General features: G+C 49.3%; 1 protein-coding gene across 2 annotated transcripts in view; it reads left to right on the forward strand.

The window, feature by feature from the left end:
• IQSEC3 (IQ motif and Sec7 domain ArfGEF 3) overlaps nucleotides 1–20,726 on the forward strand; it is a 104,141-nt gene extending 83,415 nt beyond the window's left edge. Inside the window, exons 6-14 of one of the 2 annotated variants that reach the window (XM_054386675.1) lie at nucleotides 8,450–8,572; nucleotides 9,195–9,361; nucleotides 11,997–12,136; nucleotides 12,946–13,071; nucleotides 14,275–14,374; nucleotides 16,412–16,573; nucleotides 17,334–17,426; nucleotides 18,084–18,127; nucleotides 20,289–20,726. In XM_054386675.1, the coding sequence (XP_054242650.1) occupies nucleotides 8,450–8,572; nucleotides 9,195–9,361; nucleotides 11,997–12,136; nucleotides 12,946–13,071; nucleotides 14,275–14,374; nucleotides 16,412–16,573; nucleotides 17,334–17,426; nucleotides 18,084–18,127; nucleotides 20,289–20,726 (1,393 nt within the window). Of the gene's footprint in view, nucleotides 1–8,449; nucleotides 8,573–9,194; nucleotides 9,362–11,996; nucleotides 12,137–12,945; nucleotides 13,072–14,274; nucleotides 14,375–16,411; nucleotides 16,574–17,333; nucleotides 17,427–18,083; nucleotides 18,128–18,210; nucleotides 18,286–20,288 lie in introns of those variants that run through there. The other variant, XM_054386676.1, reaches the window with a different exon arrangement.
• Nucleotides 20,727–24,447: the final 3,721 nt, after the last annotated feature.

Raw genomic sequence — 24,447 nt, forward strand, 5'->3', positions numbered from 1 at the left:
TTGATGCTATGCTCTGTGTTAGTTTAGCTTTTGCTCGATGTGAAGTATGGTGTTAGAATTGTGTATTGTAAGCAGTGTTTCTATTGCAGCCAGGTCACATGAATAAATAATGGGACAGCTTTTAAAACATCTTCAGAAGTGTAAGCTTCTCTTGTGCATTTGGAGGTGGACAAAGCTGCCCAAGTTGCAAACTCCAGACTCAGCTGTAAGTGCAGGCAGAAAATACACTGTAGAGTTCTCTTGGCTTCCACAGGTATTGAAGCTGTGCTGGCTGACAAACTGCTGCCTGTCCCTAGAGTCAGGAGTGCACAGTGGCGTTTAACACTGTGTGGGTGATCCCTCTTTACTGCCAACCTAGTTAATGCAAAACTCCAGGGAAGTGCCATGCTGCTTGCAAAGCCTCTTATATGTACATGGGCAGTGACATGAGTGAGACCAAGTATAGTGTAAGGCTTGAGCACTTTGGTGTGCACTTTTGCCTTCCCACGTGTTGTGGGAGGGGGATGATTAGGGATGGAGGATGATGGTTATTAATTATGAATTATGAAATATGAATTATTAAAAATATTATTTATTAATTATTAAAACAATTAATAACTATTAATCACCGTATATATATTGATTCGAATGCACGGTTGTAAAAATATAGTCCATAACTGGTTCAATATTTACAACTATACCCAATTAGAATATTTACAGAATCGGTTTCTAATTAAGGGAATGAAGGGTGCAGTTCTGCCGCTTGTCCACTAGATGGAGACTCGACAAGACGCTTGCGGCTTGCAACTATGTACACATACATTTATGATGTTATCACGAGGCAAGTTAAGCTAGAAATATCACGCGGCTACGCGCGGGCGCTTTGAATAGAATGTTACTGAAAGTTGCACACACAGAAAGATACATTCTGTCTTTCTAGCGAGGCAAGTTGCTAGGTTACGCAGGCTCGCTGCTTGTCTGCCCGGGTCTGGTCCCATCTGGGCGGCGACTTTCTTTCTCCCCCTGCCTCCACGGGTGGGGGCAAGGCTTGCTTTCTCCTCCCGTGGTCGTGGGGAAGGGCGGCTTGCTTTCCTTCTCCCGCGGTCGCGGGGAGGTGACGGTTCCTGGTAGGCGGGACCGGTCGTCTCCGATCTCGGAGATGGGTTTCGGGGGAGGGGTGCAGTGACGCGGCATTTCCCCTCGGCTCGGCTCGAAGTGAGCTGACTATGCCGGATCGGTGACTGCTTCCCGTTTAGGTTACAATGCAGTCTTGCGCTTTGACTTCAAAGGAGGGGATGTTTTCTCTCCCTCTTTCTCTCGGGGAAATCCCGGGTGCTTTGCCATGATGGCACAGGGCTATGGTGCAGCTACAGCTCCTTTTCTCTCCCGCAAACGGCAGGGGTTACGCAAGATGTGTTTCTGCTTGATTAGCTGCTTAATCAGCTTGCAGCAGATCTGGACTGCCAGGCTTGGGCTAGTCCTTCCCCTTCTGGGCTAAAGCTTATCCTCTCTCAGGGTTTCCTCGGTCCTTTCGACTGGGCTTACGATGCCAGTTCGGCGAAGGGATCATCCTTTGCTGGTTCCTCGAGCAGATCAGTGATCTGGCTTCTGTCCATATTCAGAGGCCTCTAGTGCACTTGCATGTGGGATTGAGAAGACTAAGGGGTTGCGAGCTTCTGTGGCTCTGCCAAAGTGAGAGAAAGCAAAAGGAGAGAGCAAAGTGGTAAACAAAGGGAGTAGCACTTATAGATTCCTCGAGGCTGGATCTGGCCAATGGGCACACTTGTCAACAACCTGGTTCAATCTATAGAAAGGATGAAGCTAGAATTATGCCCTTAGATGGCAAGAGCATGAACACTACATGCAATAGGTGCATGCAGTTGTTTACCCCTTAGGAGGCAGGTTGGCGCCTGGGCCTTTGTCCTCCTCTCCTGGAAGGAGGGTGGAAAGGGGTGACTTAACAAAACATGTTGGGACAAGTTTGCTGGTATCTGGGGGCATAATTCTGGGCATATGATGCCTTCACAACACCACACCTGCATGCCCAGCACCTAAATGTCCTAAAATTCTCCCTTTCATCTTCCTGCTTTTCAACCTTTAACTGATTTTCTTGGAACCCACAAAAGGTGCCAGGATAACTCACAACTTAAACACACTAGCCAGGAGGTCAAGTGAGAGAATGATGTCTGACAGTCATTGTCATACATCAGAGAATCATTCAGGTTGGAAAAGACCCAAGTCCAACCAAGAACCCTACTCTACACAGTTTGCCCCTAAACCATATCCCCAAGCACCACATACAAGGAGCCTTTCTGTGGAGGGAGATGCAATATGTCATTGCTCTTGCAGAAAAGGCTTTAGTCTTTAAAACTAGGACTTGTCTAACCTACCATTAGCCACCACCAGGTTCAATACCTTTCACCAGTTTATGATTTCCTTTAGTCAGTGGAGAGACACAGATCCCTTGAGTGTTGATTTGCTCCATGTGTTAGTTGAGGCTGGACCTCTAGCTTTGGACATTAGCTGTTACAGGAGATCAGTCCCATCTCTAGCCAGTTTTGAGCATGCCACAGTAACAACTACTCACTGTGGTCCAATAGCCTACACTAAGATCCAGCCTCTTCTCCTGGGAATCTGCTTCCATAAGCTGCCCTGCAGCCAGGTGGGAGGACCTATCCCGCAGCTGCCGTGTCTGCCAGTCCAGGGAATGCAGCTGTAAGAGAGGCAGCCTGAGCCACCGAAACACTGCCCTTGTACTGAGCAGTTTTTATCAAAGCTTCGCACAAGTACTACAGAAAAATCACTTTATTACTTTGAAAAAGTCATGCCCAAGACATAATGTGTCAGTGTGAGACACATCATCACAGACTCACAGCATCACAGAAAACATCCAGTTGGAAGAGACCTCCAAGCTCATCTAGTCCAACTCTTGACCCAGCACTGCAGGGTCAGCACTAAACCATGTCCCTAAGCACCAGCTCCACACACTGTGCAAACACCTCCAGGGATGGGGACTCCAGCACTGCCCTGGGCAGACCATTCCAATGGCTGAGAACCCTCTCTGGGAAGAAATATTTCCTAGCATCCAGCCTGAACCTCTCCTGGTACAGCTTGGAACCATTTCTTCTGTCCTTCTCTGGACAGGCTCCAGATTCTTGATGTCCTTCCTGTAGTGAGGGGCCCAGAACTGAACACAGCACTGGAGGTGTGGCCTCAGCAGTGCTGAGCACAGGAGGATGATCACCTCCTGTCCCTGCTGCCCACAGTGGTTCTGATCCAAGCCAGGATACCATTGTCCTTCTTGGCCACCTGGGCACTGCTGGCTCACATTTAATCGACTGCCAACCAGTCCTTCATTCCTCCTGTGCCCCTAATTCTGCTGTTTAATAATCTCAGATGTATTTTTTATTTCTTTCTGTGCACTCTTCATTCTGTGTTTATTTGTTGATTGTGTTCCTCATTCGTACTTTAGTTTATTCATCCCCTCCACCTGTTTCTGACTCAGGAATTGTTTCAGTTTATATTTTGTTCATGAACAGTATAATGTTAGTGATGCTGTGAATGGATTCAGCTGTGCTGCTGGTACTGGATAGTTTGTGTTGCAGTTTGTGGGACTTGGAAGTGCATAAGTGGCTGTTCTGATGCCTTTGCTGTCAGAGGATAAAGGGGCAGGGACTGAAGCAGAGGACACATTGAGCTGAGCTGAGGGCTGGTTGGTGATAGTTGCTGTTACACAACATTCTTCTTGTAGGTGAGCATCTGGCCTGGCTGCCAAGGCTGGATTGTCTTCTCTTTCTCTTAAAGGAAGTCAGGGAGAGGAAAAGCCACTCTTGGGAGGGAAAGCACAGAGCTGGAGCCGAGCAAAGAGGCTGTCTCTCAAAGAAGAGTTAGATTTCTCTGGGGCTGGCAGAGTGACCTTGACAGGTTAGCCCAAACCAGCCTCTTTTCCCCTTCTCACTAAGCACAGAACAGAGGATCAATAGAGGACTTGCATTAGAGGAGGATTTGAGCAGCACAGTGCTGCAGCTTGTGCTGTGGAGCAATAGATAATGATGTGATGAAACCAAGACAGGAGGAAGAATGTCTTGGCAAGTTCTGACCTCCTGCTGCAAGCAGAGCTGTTGTAGAGACCAAACTTGTGAGCAGGATCTGCTTTCCCATGCTAGTCTTGCAAAGGCTGAGGGTATATCTTGAAACTGCTTAGGTGCCCAGGGAAACAGTAGTTTCCCTTGTTCCTTGGGGAAAAAGGGTTCCAAATGTCCCTTGGAGGGGAAAATTAAGGCTAAGCAGAACCCTCTCCTGGAAGACCACTGTGGCTTGAATGGAACCTTGAGCTCTCCATCCTGTGAGACAGCTCCTATGCAAACCACAGTACACTAGGAAACCACTTGCTTGGGAAGGAGTGAATGGCCAGGTGAGTACCCATGTGAGCCACTGACAGCCCTGGGAGGGAAAATAGCTGTGACTAAAACACCAGCCAATACAGATAGTGCAGCATCCCCCAGAAAAAGGAAATTAGTGTGGGCCATGGTCTCCAGCGTAGGGACTACCTTTGCACAAGGAGAGCATGGAGGGCAGGATTGGGACACGCATACCTGTGCCTGCTGGTGCAAGGACTCACTGAGTCCTCCTCACTCTTCTTTCTGAGACCCTTAGTTAACATGTGCATGGCAGGCTCCTCCCAAGGACATTCTCTGCAGCCCACCCTAGGCCTGCTTCATCTTCAGAAAGCTTATGGGGTTAGGAGAGCTGGGAGGAGGGATGTTTTTCTTAGTATCTTTGTGCCTTGTGGTTTTAAACTTTCCACCTGGCTGCCTTTCCCCTTGTTCCCTCCCTGAGTGTGGGCTGCAGGTTCATTACAAATGCTTTTAGTTGCAGCCCAGCTTTTACTGCATTGTCACCTGAGTGGAAAAGATGGAAAGTAGGTCATTACACTTGGGCAAGCAGATTCCAGCCCCACATGATAGAGCTGCTTCCTGCCTTTGCTGAACCCTTTTGCCACAAGGCATTTTTGCCATGCTTAGCCCTATGTGAAATCCTTGCAGCTCTGCTGCCACTATGTCCACCCTGTCTTGGGGTCAGCTATGCTCTAAAGCCTAGGAGACAGTATGGTCACCCCAGAGGAAACACTTGAGCAAAAAGATCCATCTTTGATCAACAGCCTACCCTTTAGTGCTGTCACCTCACCCTTGGGGTGCAGTTCTCTGCAGGCTGTGAGATGCCTGCTTGCCAAATGCCTCAGGACAGACTGAGCTCCCTCTGCATACTGGGGCCACAGGAGCCCTCCAACTGCACCACCTTGTTTGTGAGGCACTTTTCCTGCTCACTTCAGCAGCACAATCCCAACATCCAAAGTCCTCTCCTGGTGGGTTCTGGGACAAATATGTTTTGCATGCTCTGTGATCTCAATTGGTACGGCTTGTTGTAAGTCCAGGGGAAGGAAGGAGTTGAAACAGGCGAAGATTTTATAAGGTGGGTGGGGAAGGATTGAGGACAGAGAAAAGGAGCAAAAGGTACATGATTTAATGCTGACCTCAAGCAGGTTTCACTGATGCATGCAAGGACTCTGCTTTCACGCCTCTGGAAGCAGATAATAGCAGAAAAATCATTTGGGTCGGTGCTGAGAAACATTGTGCATTGGAAAGGATGAAAAACATCATCACAGAAGTCTAACTGCAGAGGTGGATGCAGCTGTGAATACAGTCACAACCTTCCTTACCATCAGGCATGAATTCCAAGAAGCAGGCAAAATGCCTTCATGGTAACCCAAGGGACATGTGAGCATAGGTATGAGAAAAGTAAAAATAACAAAGGAAAGAAGCAGTGAGGAAGTTTTTGCTGTTGCCAGAAACCATTTGTGAGTGTTTCTGCAGTCCCCCACTTGGAGAAGAAAGAGAGAGCCCTATTGCTTCTCTGCCCTTGCTCCTCACCAGTCCTTCCTACATTTTGTGCAGGGAATGAGCTCACTTTTCCTAGCTGAGGTTGTAGCAACTCTGGCTCTAGAAGACACTGAACACTCTGTGTTCAGCCAGAGCTCTTGATAAGTTTTCCTGTGGGTGTTGCTCCAGCTAAGTAGTAATATCTGAACTCCTGAATCAACTGGGGAATGGAGAGATGTCTCTGAGTATTTGAAGCCTATCCCCCACTGATCTGAGACATGATGCCACAGATTTTTATTCTAGCAAGGCTGCACATAGCACTCAACAGCCTAGCTCACAAAACACTTCCCAACAGCCTACAGCAAACTGCAGAACTGTAGGAAAGACCAACAGACTACCCCAAGTTTGTCACAGAAAGGAAGAAGAAACCACTAAAAGAACTGAGATGTGTTTGGTAAAATTGCTAGATCATCCTAGGAAACAAAAGGATCCAGAAGAGTGCTCATTCCCTTCTCTTCTGTCTTCCCTGCACCACTCCTCATACAGCCCCAGACAACCTGTCTTGGGGAAAATTAATGGAGAGTAATTCAATGTCTTTATCTGTTAAATAACTGCTTTTCTATACAAGGGACATGCAGAAGTTAATTCTAGACTTCAGCAAATCATTCAACATGAGAAATTGTTAGCTCAGAGTGGAAGAGAAAGAGATTAGCAGAGGAATCATAAATGAGAGAATTGGCTAATGCAAACGTTAGTGCCTGCAGACTCTGCTGAGCTGGGAAGCTGGGCTTAAGGGAGGTTCTGAGCAGAGTTTTCTGAGTCTAGTCCTTTGATTAATGCTTGCAGTAATGGTCTGAACATAAAAGGGAGCAATACGCTACCAGAATATGCTGAGGCCACGTGGTGAAGCAACCAAAGTACCAGGCAGTGAGAATAAGAAGCGTATTACTTGACCAATACAGACAGCAAGAACTGTGGTGGTAGGTTTTGCAGACTAACAGCAGGACTTTCATAAGCTGAAAATGCTTTAGTATGAAACAGGAGAGGTGGCATCCCCTTCTCTGGACATCTTGTGTGGCCATGAAGGGCTTGCAGTGTGCATTGTGCATCACTGTGACAGGAGGAGTGATGCTGATGTATAAGGTTGAGGAGTTTAACCAGCTGACAGGGAAGTGTGGTTCTGGAGTGTGATGGAAATGGAAAACATTGTGTGGAATGAGTAGGATTGTATAGAATGAGTAGAGGTTTAGACAGAAAGGTTTGCTGGAGGCTCCTGGTGTTAGACTGCATGGCCAGAGGTTTACCCAACCTGGATGGTACAAGCCAGCTGATGTTGCAGCCCTGTTTCTGTGATGCAATGAATGTTGTTGCTGCAATGGTTGAGCAGGAGTGAAGAGTCTTGAAGAAGACAGGAGCTTCAAATGAGAATGTTCATTGGGCAAAAAGAGAAGGGATAAGTGCCCAGGGAATGGAGATAAGAAAAGGATGCATAAGTGAGCAGTGAACAAGTGTATGTGCTGGCTTGGATCAGAAATAGGGTGGGCAGCAGGAACAGGAGGTGATCTTCCCCCTGTGCTCAGCACTGGGGAGGCCACACCTCCCGTGTTGTGTTCATCTCTGGGCCACTCACTCCAGGAAGGACATCGAAGGGCTGGAGAGTATCCAGAAAAAGGCAACGAGGCTGGAGAAGGGCCTGGAGCATCTGGGCTATGAGGAGGGGCTGAGAGAGCTGGGGGTGTTCAGTCTGGAAAAGAGGAGGCTGAGGGGAGACCTCATTGCTCTCTACAGCTCCCTGAAGGGAGGCTGGAGCAAGGAGGGGACAGCCTCTGTTCCTTGGTGGCAAGAGACAGGAGCAGAGGAAATGGTTCCAAGCTGCAGCAGGGGAGGTTCAGGCTGGATGCTAGGAAATATTTCTTCCCAGAGAGGGTTCTCAGCCATTGGACTGGTCTGCCCAGGGCAGTGCTGGAGTCCCCATCCCTGGAGGTGTTTGCACAGTGTGTGGAGCTGGTGCTTAGGGACATGGTTGAGTGCTGACCCTGCAGTGTTGGATCAAGAGTTGGACTGGATGAGCTTGGAGGTCTCTTCCAACAGGATATTTTCTGTGATTCTGTGAAAGAGAGGTGAATGGACAGTGTGTGAAGGATTACCAGGTGATAGGACAGGCAGAACTGAATGGATCTACATATCTATTGCTATTGGTATAACATAAGTATGCCAATCTATGTGTCTCGACATCTGTTATCTCTACAGATACAGATAATATCAATACATATCTGCATACTTCCTCTGTACGTGTATCCATGTATGTGGTATGATAGGAGACAGATCTGTGTGTGTGTATGTGTGTTTCTCATGGTGTGTACACACACACTGACCCATGCATGTGTGTTTAGGTACAAGAATTGCTTTCCTGTTGCAGAGCACATGGTCCCTTGTCTGCAATGACAGGCCAGCTGCAAGCATGGCAGCTGTAGTGGTTTCCTGGGGCCTCTCCCATGGCATTTGCCGTGGGAAATGCCAGCAGTGAAGGAGCCTGCCTGGCATCCCCTGCAGGAAGAGGTGCTGATGAAAGCTGTGTCTCCCTCCCACAGCTGCGTGGTGGACGAGATGGACTTCTCGGGCATGGAGCTGGACGAAGCCCTGCGGAAATTCCAGGCCCACATCCGTGTGCAGGGCGAGGCGCAGAAGGTTGAGCGGCTCATTGAGGCTTTCAGGTAAGAGAAGGAGCCCTGCACGCCACACTGCTGCACCAAGGTGGGAGCAGAGAACACACCTGAGGCAGAAAACAGACATGGAGCAGGTGGACAGGGACCTCCCTTCCAGTGAAGGTGATCATGGAGTGGCTTCTGAAGAACAGAGTCCTCTGAGCTGCTACTCTAGCAAAGCTGTGTTCTTGTCAGATGTTCAGTGGCATGAAGAGCACAAAAGGCCAGAGTGAGACCAATCCTGCCATATCTGCCATCAAGGGATTCCCCTTTCATTGATGACTCAGAGGAAGAGCTGTGCTAGGGTTTGCAAGGGACGCTGCATTGTTCCCTTGGTGTATCCAGAGGAGTGCTTTGCCCTTAGCAAAGCAGGCTGGATTAGATAGCTGCTGCTACATAGCAGCACCTGCCTGAGTAGTCCTCCCTAGCCTCACTTGCTCTTTTGCTTCCTGAGGACAAGAAAGATGAAGTTTCAGTGGCCTGCTTCAGAGAGCAATCAGTTCCTGCTCATTTGTGTCAGAGGTGGAGTCAAATGAAGAATTTGATCCACCTATGGTGAAGCTATTGGCACCCTGGAGCAGAGGACTCCTACGTTCTGTGTTAATTGTGCGTATCCCTCCTCCTGCTGCAGCCAGAGGTACTGCATGTGTAACCCAGATGTGGTCCAGCAGTTTCACAACCCCGACACCATCTTCATCCTGGCCTTTGCAATCATCCTCCTCAACACGGACATGTACAGCCCAAACATCAAGCCTGATAGGAAGATGATGCTGGAGGACTTCATTCGCAATCTAAGAGGTGAGGGTCCTGCTCTGATTGTTTTGCCCTCTTGCTGGTCTAAATGCTGTCTAGGAGAAGATGGCAAAAACCTAGTGGAGCTGCCTTTCTCCAGGGCTGCTGCTGCTCCCTGTGAGCCAGACATGGAGGGCCCTGTGAGGTGTCTTCTAGGATACTTGGAAAGAGGGAAATGTAAGCTTTGTCTTCAGCAGAAAGCTGCCCAGCCCTCTCAGAAACCACCCTTATTCCCTGAGAGATAGTCTCCTCTTTTCATGGATCTCCCTGTGTGGAAGCAGGGAGTCCCTTGTATTACATTTTCCCTCCTTCTTAGACACTGGTGGATTGTGCTAAATAAGCCCTGTCCCTCCTTGCTGCTTGGAATGTTTGAACACATTTTCATTCTGTTCAGGCTAAATTTTCCCCTTCTTAATTGCTTGCAATTACTTATAGCAACTGTAGGCGTGACAGAGTTCATGCATACATTGCCTCTTTGAAGTTTCTGATACATCAGTTCCCCAAATCAATTTTCCTCTGTTTTTCAAGGTCAGCGCTTCCCATGTTCGTAATAGGTTGCTAAAAGCACTTTTTCAGCTGAGGTCACAACACACTCATGGCAGATCCACTACCTCCTCATTTCAGATCTGCTAATGCAGCTTCCAATTGTTTGGCAATTTTTACATCATGTCTAGACAGATAAATTCTTGTCTGGTTTTCCAACCATGTTCACTCCTAGGTCATCCCAGGTCAGCCATCTTCCAAGTGTCTCTTACTGCCCATAGAATCACAGAATCATTAAGACTGGAAAAGTCCTCTGAGGTCATCATGCAATTCAGATGAAACTCCCTCAGGTTTTTCCAGCATAAATTCCTGTCTAGATTTTGAACTTCTCTGGGTTCCTTTGACTTTTTTTCTTTGTCCTGACTGCTGTTCAGAAAGCATTGTCTGAATCTCCCACACCTTCCTTGATTTGGCAGCCACTTTGTCATCCACTTCAGATGGGTATAATGTGACTTTGAGGCCCTCTTTCAGGTGATTTCCTCAGCTGCTGAATGGGGCTGATAGCTGCCAGCATCCCCTTTGGTACTACAGCTGATAGCACTAACTCAAAAGTGTTATTTCAACTTACACCTAGGGTTGCTTGAAAATCTGCCAGTTCTCATGCCGATGCATTCAGCCACGATGAGGGTCACTCACCTCCATGTTGTCACACCCTACAGCTCACTAGAGGGAACGTCACCCCCTTGCAGATAGGGTGGGGACAGCTCATGCCATGGTGTCATACACTACAGCTCACTACTGAGTGAGGGTCAGCTGTTGCAGTCAGAGGGGTACAGCTCATTCCAGACTCACCTGTGCCCAGCTCAGTAGCTTCCCCAGCCTGTGTTTGACAAAAGGCAGGGTGTTAGGACTACATTTGCAAGGATGTGGGTAAGGGAGCCAGGAGATGACAATGCCTCTCCATTCCTCAGCAGTACCTCCCCTGCATCACTTAGAGTAGTACGTCTCAGACCAGGGAGATGGAGAGAAAGCAGAGAAAATCAATATTAAACAGCTGAAGGGATTTGGTCAGAGACTGGCAGTTTAATTGGTGGTGTTTGGCTCAGGGAAGGGTGAGAGAAAACTTTTCTGCCAGACTGCAAGAGTCAGACAGCAAAATTTGAAGGGTTATCTAAGGAGAGGTAAAAGAGGAAGGGACAGGGCCAAGACAGAGATATCACAGACAGAGCAATGAGAAATGTTGCTCTTAGGGACACCACAGAAGGAAAACGGTGGTGGCCACTGAGCAAGCAGGAGAGCTGATGCTTGCATTGGCAGAAGGAACAGCTGAATCCCATCACAGATCTCCTCCACATCTAGCATCTCTGATGATGTGAAATGAATGCAGGGCTTGCTGCTGAGTGGCCCAAGATACATGAATGTGAAATCATGGCTATAAAACCTTAGGGCATAGATGGAAAGGAGCCACCATGCAGAACAATGCAATGCATTGGCCTTGGAAATCAGTTCCTCCTGCTAGTGCATTAGGTGGCCTATAGCAAGAAAGGCAACAGCCTACAGTGAAGTGTTGCTCTTTCTCTTCAGCCTTCCCAGCACTGCACGCTGCAGAAGTCATAATTTGCCTGTCAGGGACCACTGGTTCTTACCTTTCCCTTTCTCCTTGCCTATCCTGTTTAGCACAAGGGCTAACCTGCCTGCTCCCCCAACACAAACGTGGGGAGAAGAGTGACACAACTCAGGGCTGAGATAAAGAGATAAGAGTTTAATATAACAGAAGTTATCAGAAGCACAATGCACAATGACCTTAGCTAATAACCTAATTCATCTAATAATGCAATGCCTGATTACCTTAGCTCAGTCTTTTGCAGAAGCAGCACAGTGAAATGCAGGGAAAAAACAAACAGCATAAAACAGAAATCCAAACCCAGAGGTGCTCCACACCCACACACCCCTGAGGAAAAGAGCCAGCACCCAAGAACCTGGCACCCAGAAGCAGCAGGCAGAACAGGAAGCCTCCTGTGGTGCAGTGTGAGCTTCAAGCCCAATCACGCTTTGCTCCACCCTGCACTTCCATTGTGAAGCTGCAACATGGTTTGGGTAACAGCAGCAGGTTCAACTCAGCCCATGACACCTGTCCCACATTTTCTGTGCTTGGCAGGGGTGGACGATGGTGCTGACATCCCCCGGGAGCTGGTGGTGGGGATCTATGAGAGGATCCAGCAGAAGGAGCTGAAGTCCAACGAGGACCATGTGACCTATGTCACTAAAGTGGAGAAGTCCATAGTTGGAATGAAAACGGTGAGCACCATGACCCCCTGGCAGCCACTCACCCCTGCCAGCCCCACCTTCCTCTCTGTCCTCTTCTCTGCCTTCTTCCTCTATGCCCCTACACATCTTCCATAATACTTCCTTGCTTGTCTTGGTGAATTCACTCCTTTTTCTCCAAACACTTCCTTCCTTTCTGTCTCACTCCTCCTTCATTTTAGGGATGTCCTTGGCCAGAGCTGACAGCATCTGGTATAGTCATTTTTGTCTCCTGAATCTCATTGCAGCTTCTGCCTGCAAATGCAGGTCCTGCTCACCACTGCTCTGGTGGTAGCTCTGCATTGTTTCAAACTTCAAGACCTTGTGAGGCCATAGAAAAAAAAATTGACCCACCTGTCTGTAATGAGTTCCCTAGGGATTACTGGGGCTAAGAGACCCCCACAAGCAGAGACAGCTTCTATAGCTGTAACCAGTCTGCACTGCAAACCCATGCATACTGCTTGCCCCAAATGAGCAGAGTCAGCTCCAAAAGCCCAGGACACCTGCAGTGTCCAGTGAGAGAGGATGGGCAGTCACCCAGTGACTGGAAGGCAGCAGTAGATGAAGACAGGACAAGTGAGCAAGAGCTGTGCCTGTAACCTGCTCCACTGCTCTGCTTTATCTGAATTACAGGGGCAGAGCTCTCTGCTACTGCACCAGCAGGAAAAGTGATGGTGAGGGGTGGCAGTGAGGAGACAATCTGAGTGGGCGGTGGGCAGAACTGGCTTGTGCAGTCTGAAGGTGGCAGATGCCCACAATGGCACTTCTCTCAGCCCCTGTGTGGTTCTCTGGGTCTTGTGCAGGTTCTGTCTGTGCCCCATCGCCGGCTGGTCTGCTGCAGCCGCCTGTACGAAGTGACTGATGTGAACAAAGTGCAGAAGCAGGCAGCTCACCAAAGGGAAGTTTTTCTCTTCAATGACCTGCTGGTGGTGAGTGTGCTCTGGCATTTAGGCACTGCAGTGATAAAACTTGTCCTGTTTTTTATAAAGAGATCTAAACCAGCCCACAGCATCCATTTCCCCTGTCCTGAGGCCAGGCCATTTCCTGGTCCATCAGCATTGTAAGACACAGCTGTGAGTCTTTCACTGTTAAAAGCTTACCAAATCCAAAACTCCTCAACCCTTGAAAAAAGAAATTGTCACATCCCACAGCCATCCAAGCAATGTCATTGCTCTCCCTCATGCCTTTGCCAGCAGGGAGGTTCATCTCATGAAAGGGAGGTTCGTTTCTTTGTCTGTTTGTACAATAGTAGACAGAGCCCTCCCATGCACTTTCAATCTTCCCTGCCAGACACATTAAAACCACTGTCTTCTAATACTGCAAAGGCTGTAGAAGAGAAAATATTACATACTGGAGCCCTACATGCTTATAGTATAGTATTCAAGGCCAGGCTGGACTAATGGAGCTTGATGATCTTTAAAGTCCTTTCCAACCCAAACCATGATTCTATTCTGTGATTCTATGACAGTAGTTTAAAAACTGTCTTGCCAGCAAGCTTGGCAGCTGAGTTTATACAGGTACAAGGGAAGGCAGGGGTGCACTGAGGCTGGGAGGAGGCTAAGATGGAAGTTCTGATGTATTTAATGGCAAAATAAACCCACAGATGTTTCAAGTGTAAGGCAAAACTCAAACCCTTTTGTAGGAGCAAAGGATGAGAGAGCTTTCCCCACCTATTCCTTTGCACCCATTTGTACAGTTGTAAACCTGAGCACAGGTTCAGAAGAGATGCTCTTTGCTGTCTCACTGCTCCGTGGGATCAATCAGATCTGTAAGAGCTAGCACTGAGGTAGACAGGGAAGTGCAGTAATTGATGTGGTCTTTTTCCCAGCTCTGAGGTATTTCCAAGATGTTTCCTTTCACCTTTTGATCTGGCCCTTGGTGAAGAGAAGTACCCTTGCAAGGTGTAAAATGTGGGCATCCTGGGGAGAGAGAAAAACAAGTGGCCCCAGGGCTATGCACGCAGAACTTCAGAAGCTGTTACAAGTGCAGCAGGCCAGGCAGCTCTCTGTGTGAGGAGCCTGACACTCACCAAGTGTTACTGCCATGTACAGTTAATAGGGCTTGCAGTTTACGTTGCTGTTGCCTCACTGTTCCCCAGCACCTTCCCCAATGATTCTCTCTCCCTCCAACAGATCCTCAAGCTTTGCCCCAAGAAGAAGAGCTCCTCAACATACACATTTTGCAAGTCAGTTGGCCTGCTGGGAATGCAGTTCCATCTGTTTGAGAATGAATGTAAGTCCACTGCTCCTACATCATCTGGAAATGTTTACCAGTGAAAAGGAGAAGCAGGAGGGAGGGGACTGTGCCACCCAGTGTGAGTTCACATCAGAAGAGAAATACCATCAGGGTTAGAAGTGGATGGAATAAAACTAAGGCTTGGCACTGAGGATATCACTGCTCTGGTACAATGTGATAAGGAGAGGCTTCTGGTTCCACTTGCTGGGTCTGAGAACCTGCAGAAGGGTTGAACTCAAGCTTATTGAAGAATCTGGCTCTTTGTGGTGGCAGAGAGCACTATGGGGGAGGAACGAGGCAGGCAGTCCCCAGGTTCATCTCACAGTAGGTTCTCTCAGGAACCAACTGTAGGTGGAGAAACTCACTGACAAAACTGCTGCTGTCAGCTTTAGCTACTCTCCCCTTCTGCCCAAAGGCACAACTCTCACCTCTATCTTTGACACTGGCAAAGGCTCAGGCTCACTGTGCCATGCTGTGCTTTGCTGAAAGCTTCCCCAGATAGAGTCAGAGCCCGTGGAACAGCACCCACCAAAGATGGCAAGAGGCAAGCCCTAGTCAGCCTGACCTTGATGGTCTGGGAAGACAGCCATGATGTGTCATGACTGAGGCTGTTTTTTTGGTGGAGGAGTTCCAGAAACAGATGGGCTTCCTGCTGGCACAGGCAAAGCGGCTGCTCAGCAGTCCCAGGCAAGTGACTGATGCCCACTGGGATTTTTGTGAGCATCTGCAGAACATGCTGCAAAGAAGGAAGAATGTAGGAGCACTGTGGCCATGCTAAATGTTTATACCCTTCCTCTACCCTATTGGCAGCATAGGTCACTCCCTCAATGCCCAACCCTCTGCAACATGCCAGAGCTTTCACATCCTTGTGTGTCAAAAAAAAAAAAAGAGTCATTCATACCTCAGCCCCCAGATGATCAGAGCTGGGATCAGCTTTCAGGGGTATCCTGACTTCCCTGGGAGTGCCCGAAGAGATTCTGGCAAAGTCATCCTGTTTAGTATCTCCTGCAAAGACAGAGAAGCAGATGTCCTAAACATCTTGTTATATGCACAAATGAGATACACAGGGTGGGAAAAGGCATCTGGGACACTGCTGGAGGGTGCTGAGGGCTGGCAGGTTGGTCCTTTGACTTATTTGGTAAAGTCTGATAAAGAAAGAGGGTGAGGAAGGTGGGCAGAGGCAGGAGCAGTGGGGAAGGACAGAAAACAGGAGAGGGGAAGAGAGAAATGGAGCGTAGAGAAAGGTGAAAGAGAAGAAAATGGATTGGAGCCACTAGGCAGTTAAGCAAAAAGTAGAGAAAGTCCAGGGGCAAGCACAGCAAGTTCCCTTCAGGCTCTCATTCTGCTTCTGCTGGCTGAACCTCTTGCCACCACCTGCCTGCACTCAAGCTGATCTTTAAAACTCAAGGCCTTCTGTTATGATGTTTTCTCTCTCTGGGCACGTCACTTCGTCTGCATTGCTGTGTGCTTTGCTGTGGGGCCTCCTCTGTGCCCTTCTCTCTGCACAGCGCAGCGAGCTTCCCAGCTGTGTTGTGCTAACAGCCCATGTTCTCCACTGATGGAAATAAACACTGGGAAGAAGCCCTGCCACTGCAGGGTTAATGTCTGTTTCTGTCTTTGACTCTAGCTGCCAACCTCTGCCCTGCATCTCGCACAAGAAAAAAGAGGTTGTTGACCTCTTGTATGCAGTTCACTTTTCCACTGGTTCAGAAGGGCTTTGCAGTAGTACCTTTGTGCTCAGGTTCCTAGAAACAATGTGACACTAAGGAAACGAAAAGCTGGAGTTTGCTGGGTTGGGCAGCACTGTGGTGCTGGTAGCACTTGCCTTGCTGCTGCAGCTTGGCCTTTCTGTTCCCTTAAAGGGCTGCAATGCTGCAGCTTCCCACATTTTGCAGCTTTACAAACTCGCAATGTTCCAGTCAAGATGATTGGACTCATGTCGGAAGCTCTGTCCTTCAGAATCACCAGAGCACCCACTTTCTCCAGCAAGAGTGCCTTACACCTCTTCATTTTGTTGACATGTCTTCTTTACAGATTACCCCCATGGCATCACACTGGTGACTCCAGTTTCAGGCTCGGAGAAGAAGCAGGTACTGCACTTCTGTGCTCTCGGAGCTGAGGAAATGCAGAAGTTTGTGGAAGATCTGAAAGAGTCAATAGCAGAAGTCACAGAGCTGGAGCAGATACGAATTGAGTGTAAGGGCCTCTACTACAATTCACACTCCAACGCCATCACACTGTCCCTCTCTACAAGGGAGACAGGGAAAAGGAAATGTTCTTCAGGAACAGGAGGAAAGGGAATGAGTACTTGAGTCTGCATACGACTGTTCATGTGTTCACCACAAAAGCAGTCAGGCTGTGTCACCACCTGGCAGGACAATGGGCAGAAAGTTACTAATGATGCTTATGTGTGTGACACAGTGGCCTGGAGTAGTGAAGCCTGGACTGTCAGACCCAGAAGACTCTTCTCTATCCCAGACTCCCTTGACTATGCAAACATGATATATGCAAATATAGCTGAGAAAGAAGTACAAAACAGATCTGGTAGTTTATCAGAGTTGTCCTTCGCTGCAGAGATGTCCAGGGAATGAGCAGTCTGTAATGTATTCCTCTGTGACCTGTTTTACACAGATTAGATGTCCATGTAGCCTTTGATGGCCTGTCTCTGTTTGAGCCAAAGTAGCTCAGCATCATGGTCCCTACCTGTGTGGGAATAACCTATTTTGTATAACTTCAGGTCATACATAGGAGGTCATGGAGAGACAGGAGTTCCTCCCCATGCCAAGTCCTCTCCAGTTTCTGTATTTTTTTCTTGGCTGTTTCTCTCCCCACCCGTTCTCGACACTCTCTTGTTTAGTTTCTCGCACTAGCTCTTCTTGCTGACTTCCCATATTGCTCCTTCAATATGCTGTTCTCTATCCCTGTCCTCATCCATTTCTGTATGTCTGTCCCGCAGGGGAGCTGGAGAAACAGCAAGGGGCAAAGCCTCTCTCGTTAAGGACCAATGGAGCCCAGATGGAGCTACAGCCTAAGCAAGGCTCTCCAACAGGTAAGAGGACACCCAGCTTCTCTTGGTCAAGCAGTGCTGCCTTTGCAAATGTGGTCTCAATGATTCCTGTGAGAATAACTGCAAAAAGAAGTGCTCAGGTTGGTAGCCTTTAGCCTTGGGCTAACAGTGCAAACCCCAGAGCAGGCGTGTCCTTCAGATCCTTTGGAGAAGCCAGCAAAGTCTCCTGGCTCAGTCTGGAGCTGTAACAGCTAGCAAAGAGGCAGAACTGATGGAGCATAGGGAACTTCTGGAGGACCTGGCCCACATTTTCTCCCCTGAATTGATTCAACACCGTGCCAGCACTATTACATGCCTCCAGCCACTTCACCAACACCTTGGACTGGCCTCTTTATCAAAGGCTTTGTGTCCGTTCATGCCTTGGTTTGTATGTCAGCAAAAATCAGGTGCATAGGTGAGTGGTTGGCAGCTCACTAGAATGGCACTGAGATTAGGACCTAAGGGTAGGACCCCAACAGGTCCTCCTCCTACCTGGCTAAGCAGCTACATAGTTGCAAGAGGGTCTGGGTTTGTTCTTGCAGGCAAGGGCCTTGCTTGGCCCTGCATCTCTCCCTGTAGATTTCCAGTTCACAGCAGAAGGGCCAGCTCTTGGGCAGAGGTGCAGACCTCATGAGTGAGATATTTTGTTTCATTTCACAGGCAAGAAGGATGTGGGGGAGAAGGTTTCAGACAGCACAGTGGAGGTAAGTAGAGTGCAGAGCAGCTGAGGTAAGTAATTCTCTCTCACTTCAGCTCTTCTCACATTCTCTGTTGTTTCTCTTCTCAGGTTTTAATCAATGCCTCCCCAGCCAGACTGACAATTTTACCAATTTCCAGAGATACAATTAAAAGTTACTGCTAGGACGGGTAATACAACTTTCAAATCCAAACTAAACTTCAAAGCATTTTCAATCCTTTTTTATAACTGTAACATCCCTCATGGACCAAGCTCCAGAACGCTAGAGACTAACCCACCCCACTGCTTATGGGGAGACTGACAACTCCACAAAAGACTTCCCTGACATGCTAACTCCATGCAGCATCACATGCAAGTTCCCTGCAGCTACCCTGCACAATTTCTGCAGCTCTGTCCCTCCACCTCCCCTGGAAGGGGATTCAGCATGGCCTTTGTATACCAGGCTTTCTCTAGAGCTTCCCCTTCATAGGCAAGGAGCTTGGCTGTCCTGTGTACTTCTCTCCTTGCAGGGATGTCTAGCATCCAATGGGTTGCCTGTTTCTTCACAGACACCCTTACTCCCACTGCCTGTGAGGAAACAGGAAAATGTGAGCTTCACACAGAAAATCTTATCTGCTACTTCCTACTCTTTCCCTGTCTGGAATATTTCCATTGCCCTGAATTTGCCCTTTTCCAGGCTATTCTTTTCCCTTGCGTCATAAATATTTACTTGACGAGTTCAGCTTCTCTGTGGGGAGTGGGTACTGCTTCTCTCCCCTGTCAAGCACCCCACTGCCCTGCAGACACCACCTTCCTTCAGGTGCTGCCTCTCCCAGACAGGTTCCTATTCCTGTTGGGAGGAGAATGGCTTCCATGACTTCTGTCACCCATGGCCCAGCACACGTTTTCCCATGGGATGTTCCACTGCCTGGAAAAACATTGACATGGAATTCTGTCCTGCTGTGCAATGAGTCTGAGCAGCCTCCTTGCTTGAGTGAGGACACGCAGCTCCTCCTTGTCCCAGCGTGGTGGGAAGTCTGTCCACTCCTCAGCTTGGCCTCCCTGGCTGTTGGCACTGCTGCCCAGCATCTGCACCATGGGGCACCCCTACTGTCCATAGCCCATCAGTACCCCTGCCTGGCTGGGAGCACCATGCCAACCTGCAAGCACTTGTTCCCTGCCCAGAGTTTGTCACTTAACTTCCATTCTTTATTTAACTGGCAGCTTTGCTGTGGATTGGGGTCTCCATCATCAGCCCAACTCCTTGTGAGGCAGAGCTGTAGCTTCCTCCACCCTTCGGGAAGCTCTGTTTCCTGCTCTGCTTCCCGCACTCAGGGACCTCCAGGCTGGGCTCAGGCTGCACTCTGAGCTCCCTTAGCTGACTCCATATCAACAACTCTCTGTGAGGACCCTGATGACCTCCTGATTCCCTTTCCCCTTTCAGCTGCACAAGCAATACTCTGCCAAGCAGAGAAGCATTTCCATTTCTCTGAGGTTATCTAATCTGCTACCATTCCATCATGAGTTTCTTTTCCCATTGTGTGAGCTGGATGGGCATTTTTTCTTTCTTTTCTCTCTTTTTGAAAATCATTTCCTTCCACTGACAGCCATCAAACAGAGCAGAGGGAGCTGCCTTGTGCTCGAGAGCATCAGATCTCTGCTTTCCCTTTGTACAGAGATTAGCCAGGCATGTGCTGCTCCTTCCTACTCAGCAAGGCAGGCAGCTGGGCAAGCCTTGAGCCTCTCTGCCTCTCTCTGTCTCAGATTCAGCCACCATTGTTTTGCTGAAACGTCCAGCCTCAATTAGCTGAGCCCTTGCTCTCTGCTTTCCTTCTCCTTTTGGCTGGTGTGGACCAGGGCATGGCCTCCAGGGTCTGCTCATGACTGTCAGCCTCCAGGGACACTTCCTCTGCTAGAGCTGCGTTCCCTGTGCCATTTGATAGTCAAAGTTGCCCCTGTGTTTGGGAAGGCTGCTGCCTTTGACCTGATGGAAAGGGCAGGGGCACTGAGGCCTACATGGGGCTGCTGGGGGAGCTGTGCAGCTGGGGCTGATGCCTGTCCTGATCTCTCAGGCGTGGAGGGTTTAGTGCATGCAAGGCCGGCTGGTGGCGGGGACTCAGGGCAGCCAGCAGCCGCGGATGGGAGAAGTCTTGTAACATTTAATGCTTCTTTGGCTGTTTCTAAACTAGGTGTCAATTCACAACAGGCTTCAAACGTACCAGCACAACTCCACCCCGGGGCCCAAGAGTGGGATGCAGCCCAGCACGCGGCTTAACGTGCCACGGGAGCAGCTGGAGGCAGCACTGGTGCCCTCGCACCCCGCCTCGGCGGGGACCCTTGTGCAGTGCCAGCAGATTGTCAAAGTCATCGTCCTGGACAAGCCCTGCCTGGCCCGCATGGAGCCGGCCCTCAACCAGACTCTGACTCGCTACGTCACCTCCGACTCCTGCACCTCCACCCCCTGGCGCGCTGTGGGCAGCGGGCTCCCCGGCACCCCCATGAAGCTGCTCCATCAGCCTCCCCTACCCCCTCCCCCGCCTCCCTACAACCATCCCCACCAGTACTGCCCCCCCAGCTCCCTGCTTCAGAGGCGCAGGTACTCCAGCGGCTCACGCAGCCTGGTGTAGCCGCACCACCAGCACCAGAACAGCACAGACTTCCCTGCTTCCCTTCCCCACTGCCTCCCAGGGACCCTTTCTGCCTACAGAGATCTAGTTTGTGATTTATTTTTTAGTAAAAGAAGAAGAAAAGAAAAAAAAACAACCACCATCCAACTGCTCCACCTCTCACCAGTGTCCCCTTCAGACAATGCTTTGTGGAGCCATCTCTAGACCCTGCCACCCTCCATGCTCACACCCTCCTGCCAATTCAGTTGGCCTCCCATGCCCCTGCCCACCCGCCCTCCTCCCCCATAGCACTTTGCTGCCCTGTTCCTCAGAGGCTTGATGACCTCCTGCTTTCTAGGCACTGTCTTCCATTTGCTGCTTCTCAGCCTCCTTCCCTGCCTTGCATTTAGCTGACCATAGGTTTGTACCTGCCCCAAAACTTCACCAGCCTCAGAGAGAAATTAACTCACCCATGCCAAGGACCGACCTTGGGGCGCTCCTGGGGGTGGAGTTCCCCCTACCACCACTGCTGCTGCCTGCTAAGGTGGAGCTGAGAACTTGTACCTCTTGCCATGCTTTGTCCTCATCACTCTTCAGCTATTATCTCCTGCAGCAGCCGGTTCCAAGAGAGGGAGCACACAGTGAGGGAAAGCTCAAGGAGAAGAGACTGTCCTGAGCTGCAGTACAGGGCAAAGGTGGCCTCACTCTGAACACCAAAGCTTTTTCTGTTGTTGTATTGGAGCGTTGTGCCAGTGAGCTCTGCTGATTCCCAGCAGACCTCCTCACATGTAAATACACCTGGCTGGCAGTGTATGTATGGAGCATGCTTCCCATCCAGCACTTCTGAGGGAGCAGAAGGGAGGGACCAGCCCAGGGAATGCTCTCCCAAAGAGTTGGCCCCAAGCGGTGCCCTGCCCTCTCAGCACACATGCACACAAAGATTGTCTTCTCTAGCACAAACCTCTGCTTTCCTCCTTCTAGCTGCCTTTGTGTTTCCTGACCACCTGCTTTTTTATGTTCTGAAAGCAAAGCCAAGTGTTAGGTTCACCTGCTGGAGTGGATGTTCCCTTCACTTGGGCTCTTCCTCCTCACCCATGTGAAGTCCCATGTGTATCTCTTGCTTGCCTCCACCAGCCCCTCCTGTAGGAAAGCTGCCCAGATACCATACTCCAAGGCCTTTTCTCCTCTCTCCCTCCTTATGCCAGCTTCAAAGTGAGCGGAGGGGAAGATCCTGAGATAGAAATGCCAGCTCTTCTCTGCTTTATTTGGGACATTGATGTGAAGGAAGACAGCATTAAAAATGGGGTAGGGATGTATTTTTAGAAAAAACATGTATTTGAGCAGTAGTGAGGGGAAGGTATTAATTAGCTCTCGTCTCAGCCACTTTATCTCCCTTTGAGGCTTAAGAAGATAAACTTCAGGATTTTAAAATAGGACAGAATCCCTCCCAGGCCTTTATTTTACTTTAAGAGAGAAAGGTACAAATACTCTGCCATCCTGTGCAAGGCTGAGACATGTGCACTGGGTGCTGATGACACAGCCATGGGGTGAGGATCTGCTCTCAGTGGTGGAGGCAGGGGGGTATCAAAATGCCAGGGAAAGGAGGGCAGTGCAAACAGATGCAAGACACTTTTTTTACCTTGTGGGGTAAACGCTGCACGTGGATGTCCTCAGGGATCACGCCAGTGTGCTCATCTCTGGGGATAGTGCCAGGGCATCAGGAACTGGCTCCTCTCTTTGGGTGTTTCCTGGCTCTACTGGAATGTTCAGGTGAAAGTTCACATATCTGATCTGAGCATAAGCCCAGCTGGGGTTAGGGAACAGGACAGGGTCTGGGGTGAAGGGGGAAGGAGGCTGCTCACTTCCAGGTCCCCTTGTTTCTGAGCCTGACCATGCAGCCAGGTGCAGGACTTAGCTGTCTGGAGCAGGGCACTAGGATGATGCTTTTATACACAGTAGCAAATGAACTGACCAGGAGCCAACAGGCATAACCTTAGGGAGGACTGCAGGAAAGACAGAAAAGATTGTAAGAAAACCCTGACTAGAAGCCAAGGCTGCCTTTGAACCAGAGCAGCTTTCTTCTAGCCAGCCACTCAGTACAGCAAGGATGCTCCATGTCTGAAAGCCACCCACAGGGAGAGGTTCTCACCTGAGGGCATCAGCCAGCTGAGAGGCACAGCTGGCCTGTTCTGCTGCTGGCTCCCTCCAGGGTGACACCCTGCCACCCAATGGCAGCCAGGATGTCTGACCTGTCTGTAGCTTCCTGGGAAAGCAGAGGTGTGGCATTTGCCAGTGTCTGGTCAGATAGTGTGGCTGCCATTTGATTGCTTCTCACTGCTGCTGTCAGAGGGTTGGCATCCAGGAGGGTCTGGCACAGTCCTCCCTTCTCAGAGGTCACTTTGCTGTCCCAGAATGGCAGTACCTGTTTGCTTGGGTTTTTCCCAGCTTGCAGTGAGCCACTGGAGGTCTGCATGTGTTAAAATAGATAAATTACATTTTGCTTGGCATTTAACACAAAGTGACAACAACAAAAACCTTAAGGTACTTGATGACAATTTTTTAGATGAAGTATTCGTATCAGTGTCTATGAAGTTCCTACAAGAGAGGTTTGCTGCTTTAATAATTGATTGGGAGATGTACAAGAATGTAACTAAGAAGCAAGGAAGCTTCCCTGAGCCTCCCTTCGTTGTGCTGGATGAAGTGAAGGGTGGGAGCGAGTTCAGTGGAGTGCTCTCAGGGCAAGCTGGCTCCATTGCCCCTGCCTCTGCCAAGGCTACTGCTGGCCTTCAGTTCTGGGCACAGAAGCAAACAGAGATAACCTGTGCTGTCTTTAGCCTAGAAGCAGCAACATCCTCTGTGGGTTTAGCTGGAGAGACACCAAAGTGTTCCATTGCAAATTGCTCTAAACTCTCATGTGTAGCCCTTCAAAACGTGGATGAGCTGTTTGCCTTTGGAGGTTGTTCTGGAAGGGTGACAAGCACTTTAAAGCATGTCTGCACCTCAGCTGATGTATTGTCTGCTCCCACAGCCCTCCCACACACAGGCAAGACACATGGACTCTGAGTGTAGTCCTATGAGCAGACACCCGTGCACACAGACTGGTTGTCATCAAGATGCAGGCTGGAGAGCCTTAGGTTGTCAGTGACAGCATAATGAAGGATAATATGTATGCTCCAGCTCAGCTGGAGAGACCAGCCCAAAGAAGAGTCACCAGCTCATGACAGTTGTCCTGATCATGAACCTAGCACAAACTTCCAGATGGAGGGATCAGGCAAGAAGCTGCTGCAGCAATTAGACTGACCCAAATGAAATGGTGGCTTTTCGCTTGATGAATTCATATCCTTCTGTAGCAAAACAGGAGGAGGGGAGAGAGAAGAGAGAAGCCCAGAAAAAAAGTGTTCTGCAGTGAGTATCAGGTGGCTGGCAGCCAAACAAGAAGATGGTTCTGCTGGACAGTGGAAGAGAGCAAAGGGTTACTGAGGTCTACACAAACCATTAGGCTCTGTCCTGATTATCTCTTTCTTATGCCAGTGCAGATCCCATAAAATGAATCTCTTTATGCCAGTAGCAAAGGGATGGGAAAAAATGCAGCAGGAGAATCAAGCTGAATGCCAGCAGTTTGGGTTTAATGTGGTGTCTGCTGCAGTAGTACATCCAGTGCCATAGTCTGGGCCGCTGTGGTAGCAATGCTCAGTGCTTTCTCCAGGACCTTCGAAGCATCCTGCTGCTCACAGTTTCTCTC

The sequence above is a fragment of the Indicator indicator genome, chromosome 14 (assembly GCF_027791375.1).
Source record: "Indicator indicator isolate 239-I01 chromosome 14, UM_Iind_1.1, whole genome shotgun sequence".
Taxonomy (NCBI): domain Eukaryota; kingdom Metazoa; phylum Chordata; class Aves; order Piciformes; family Indicatoridae; genus Indicator; species Indicator indicator.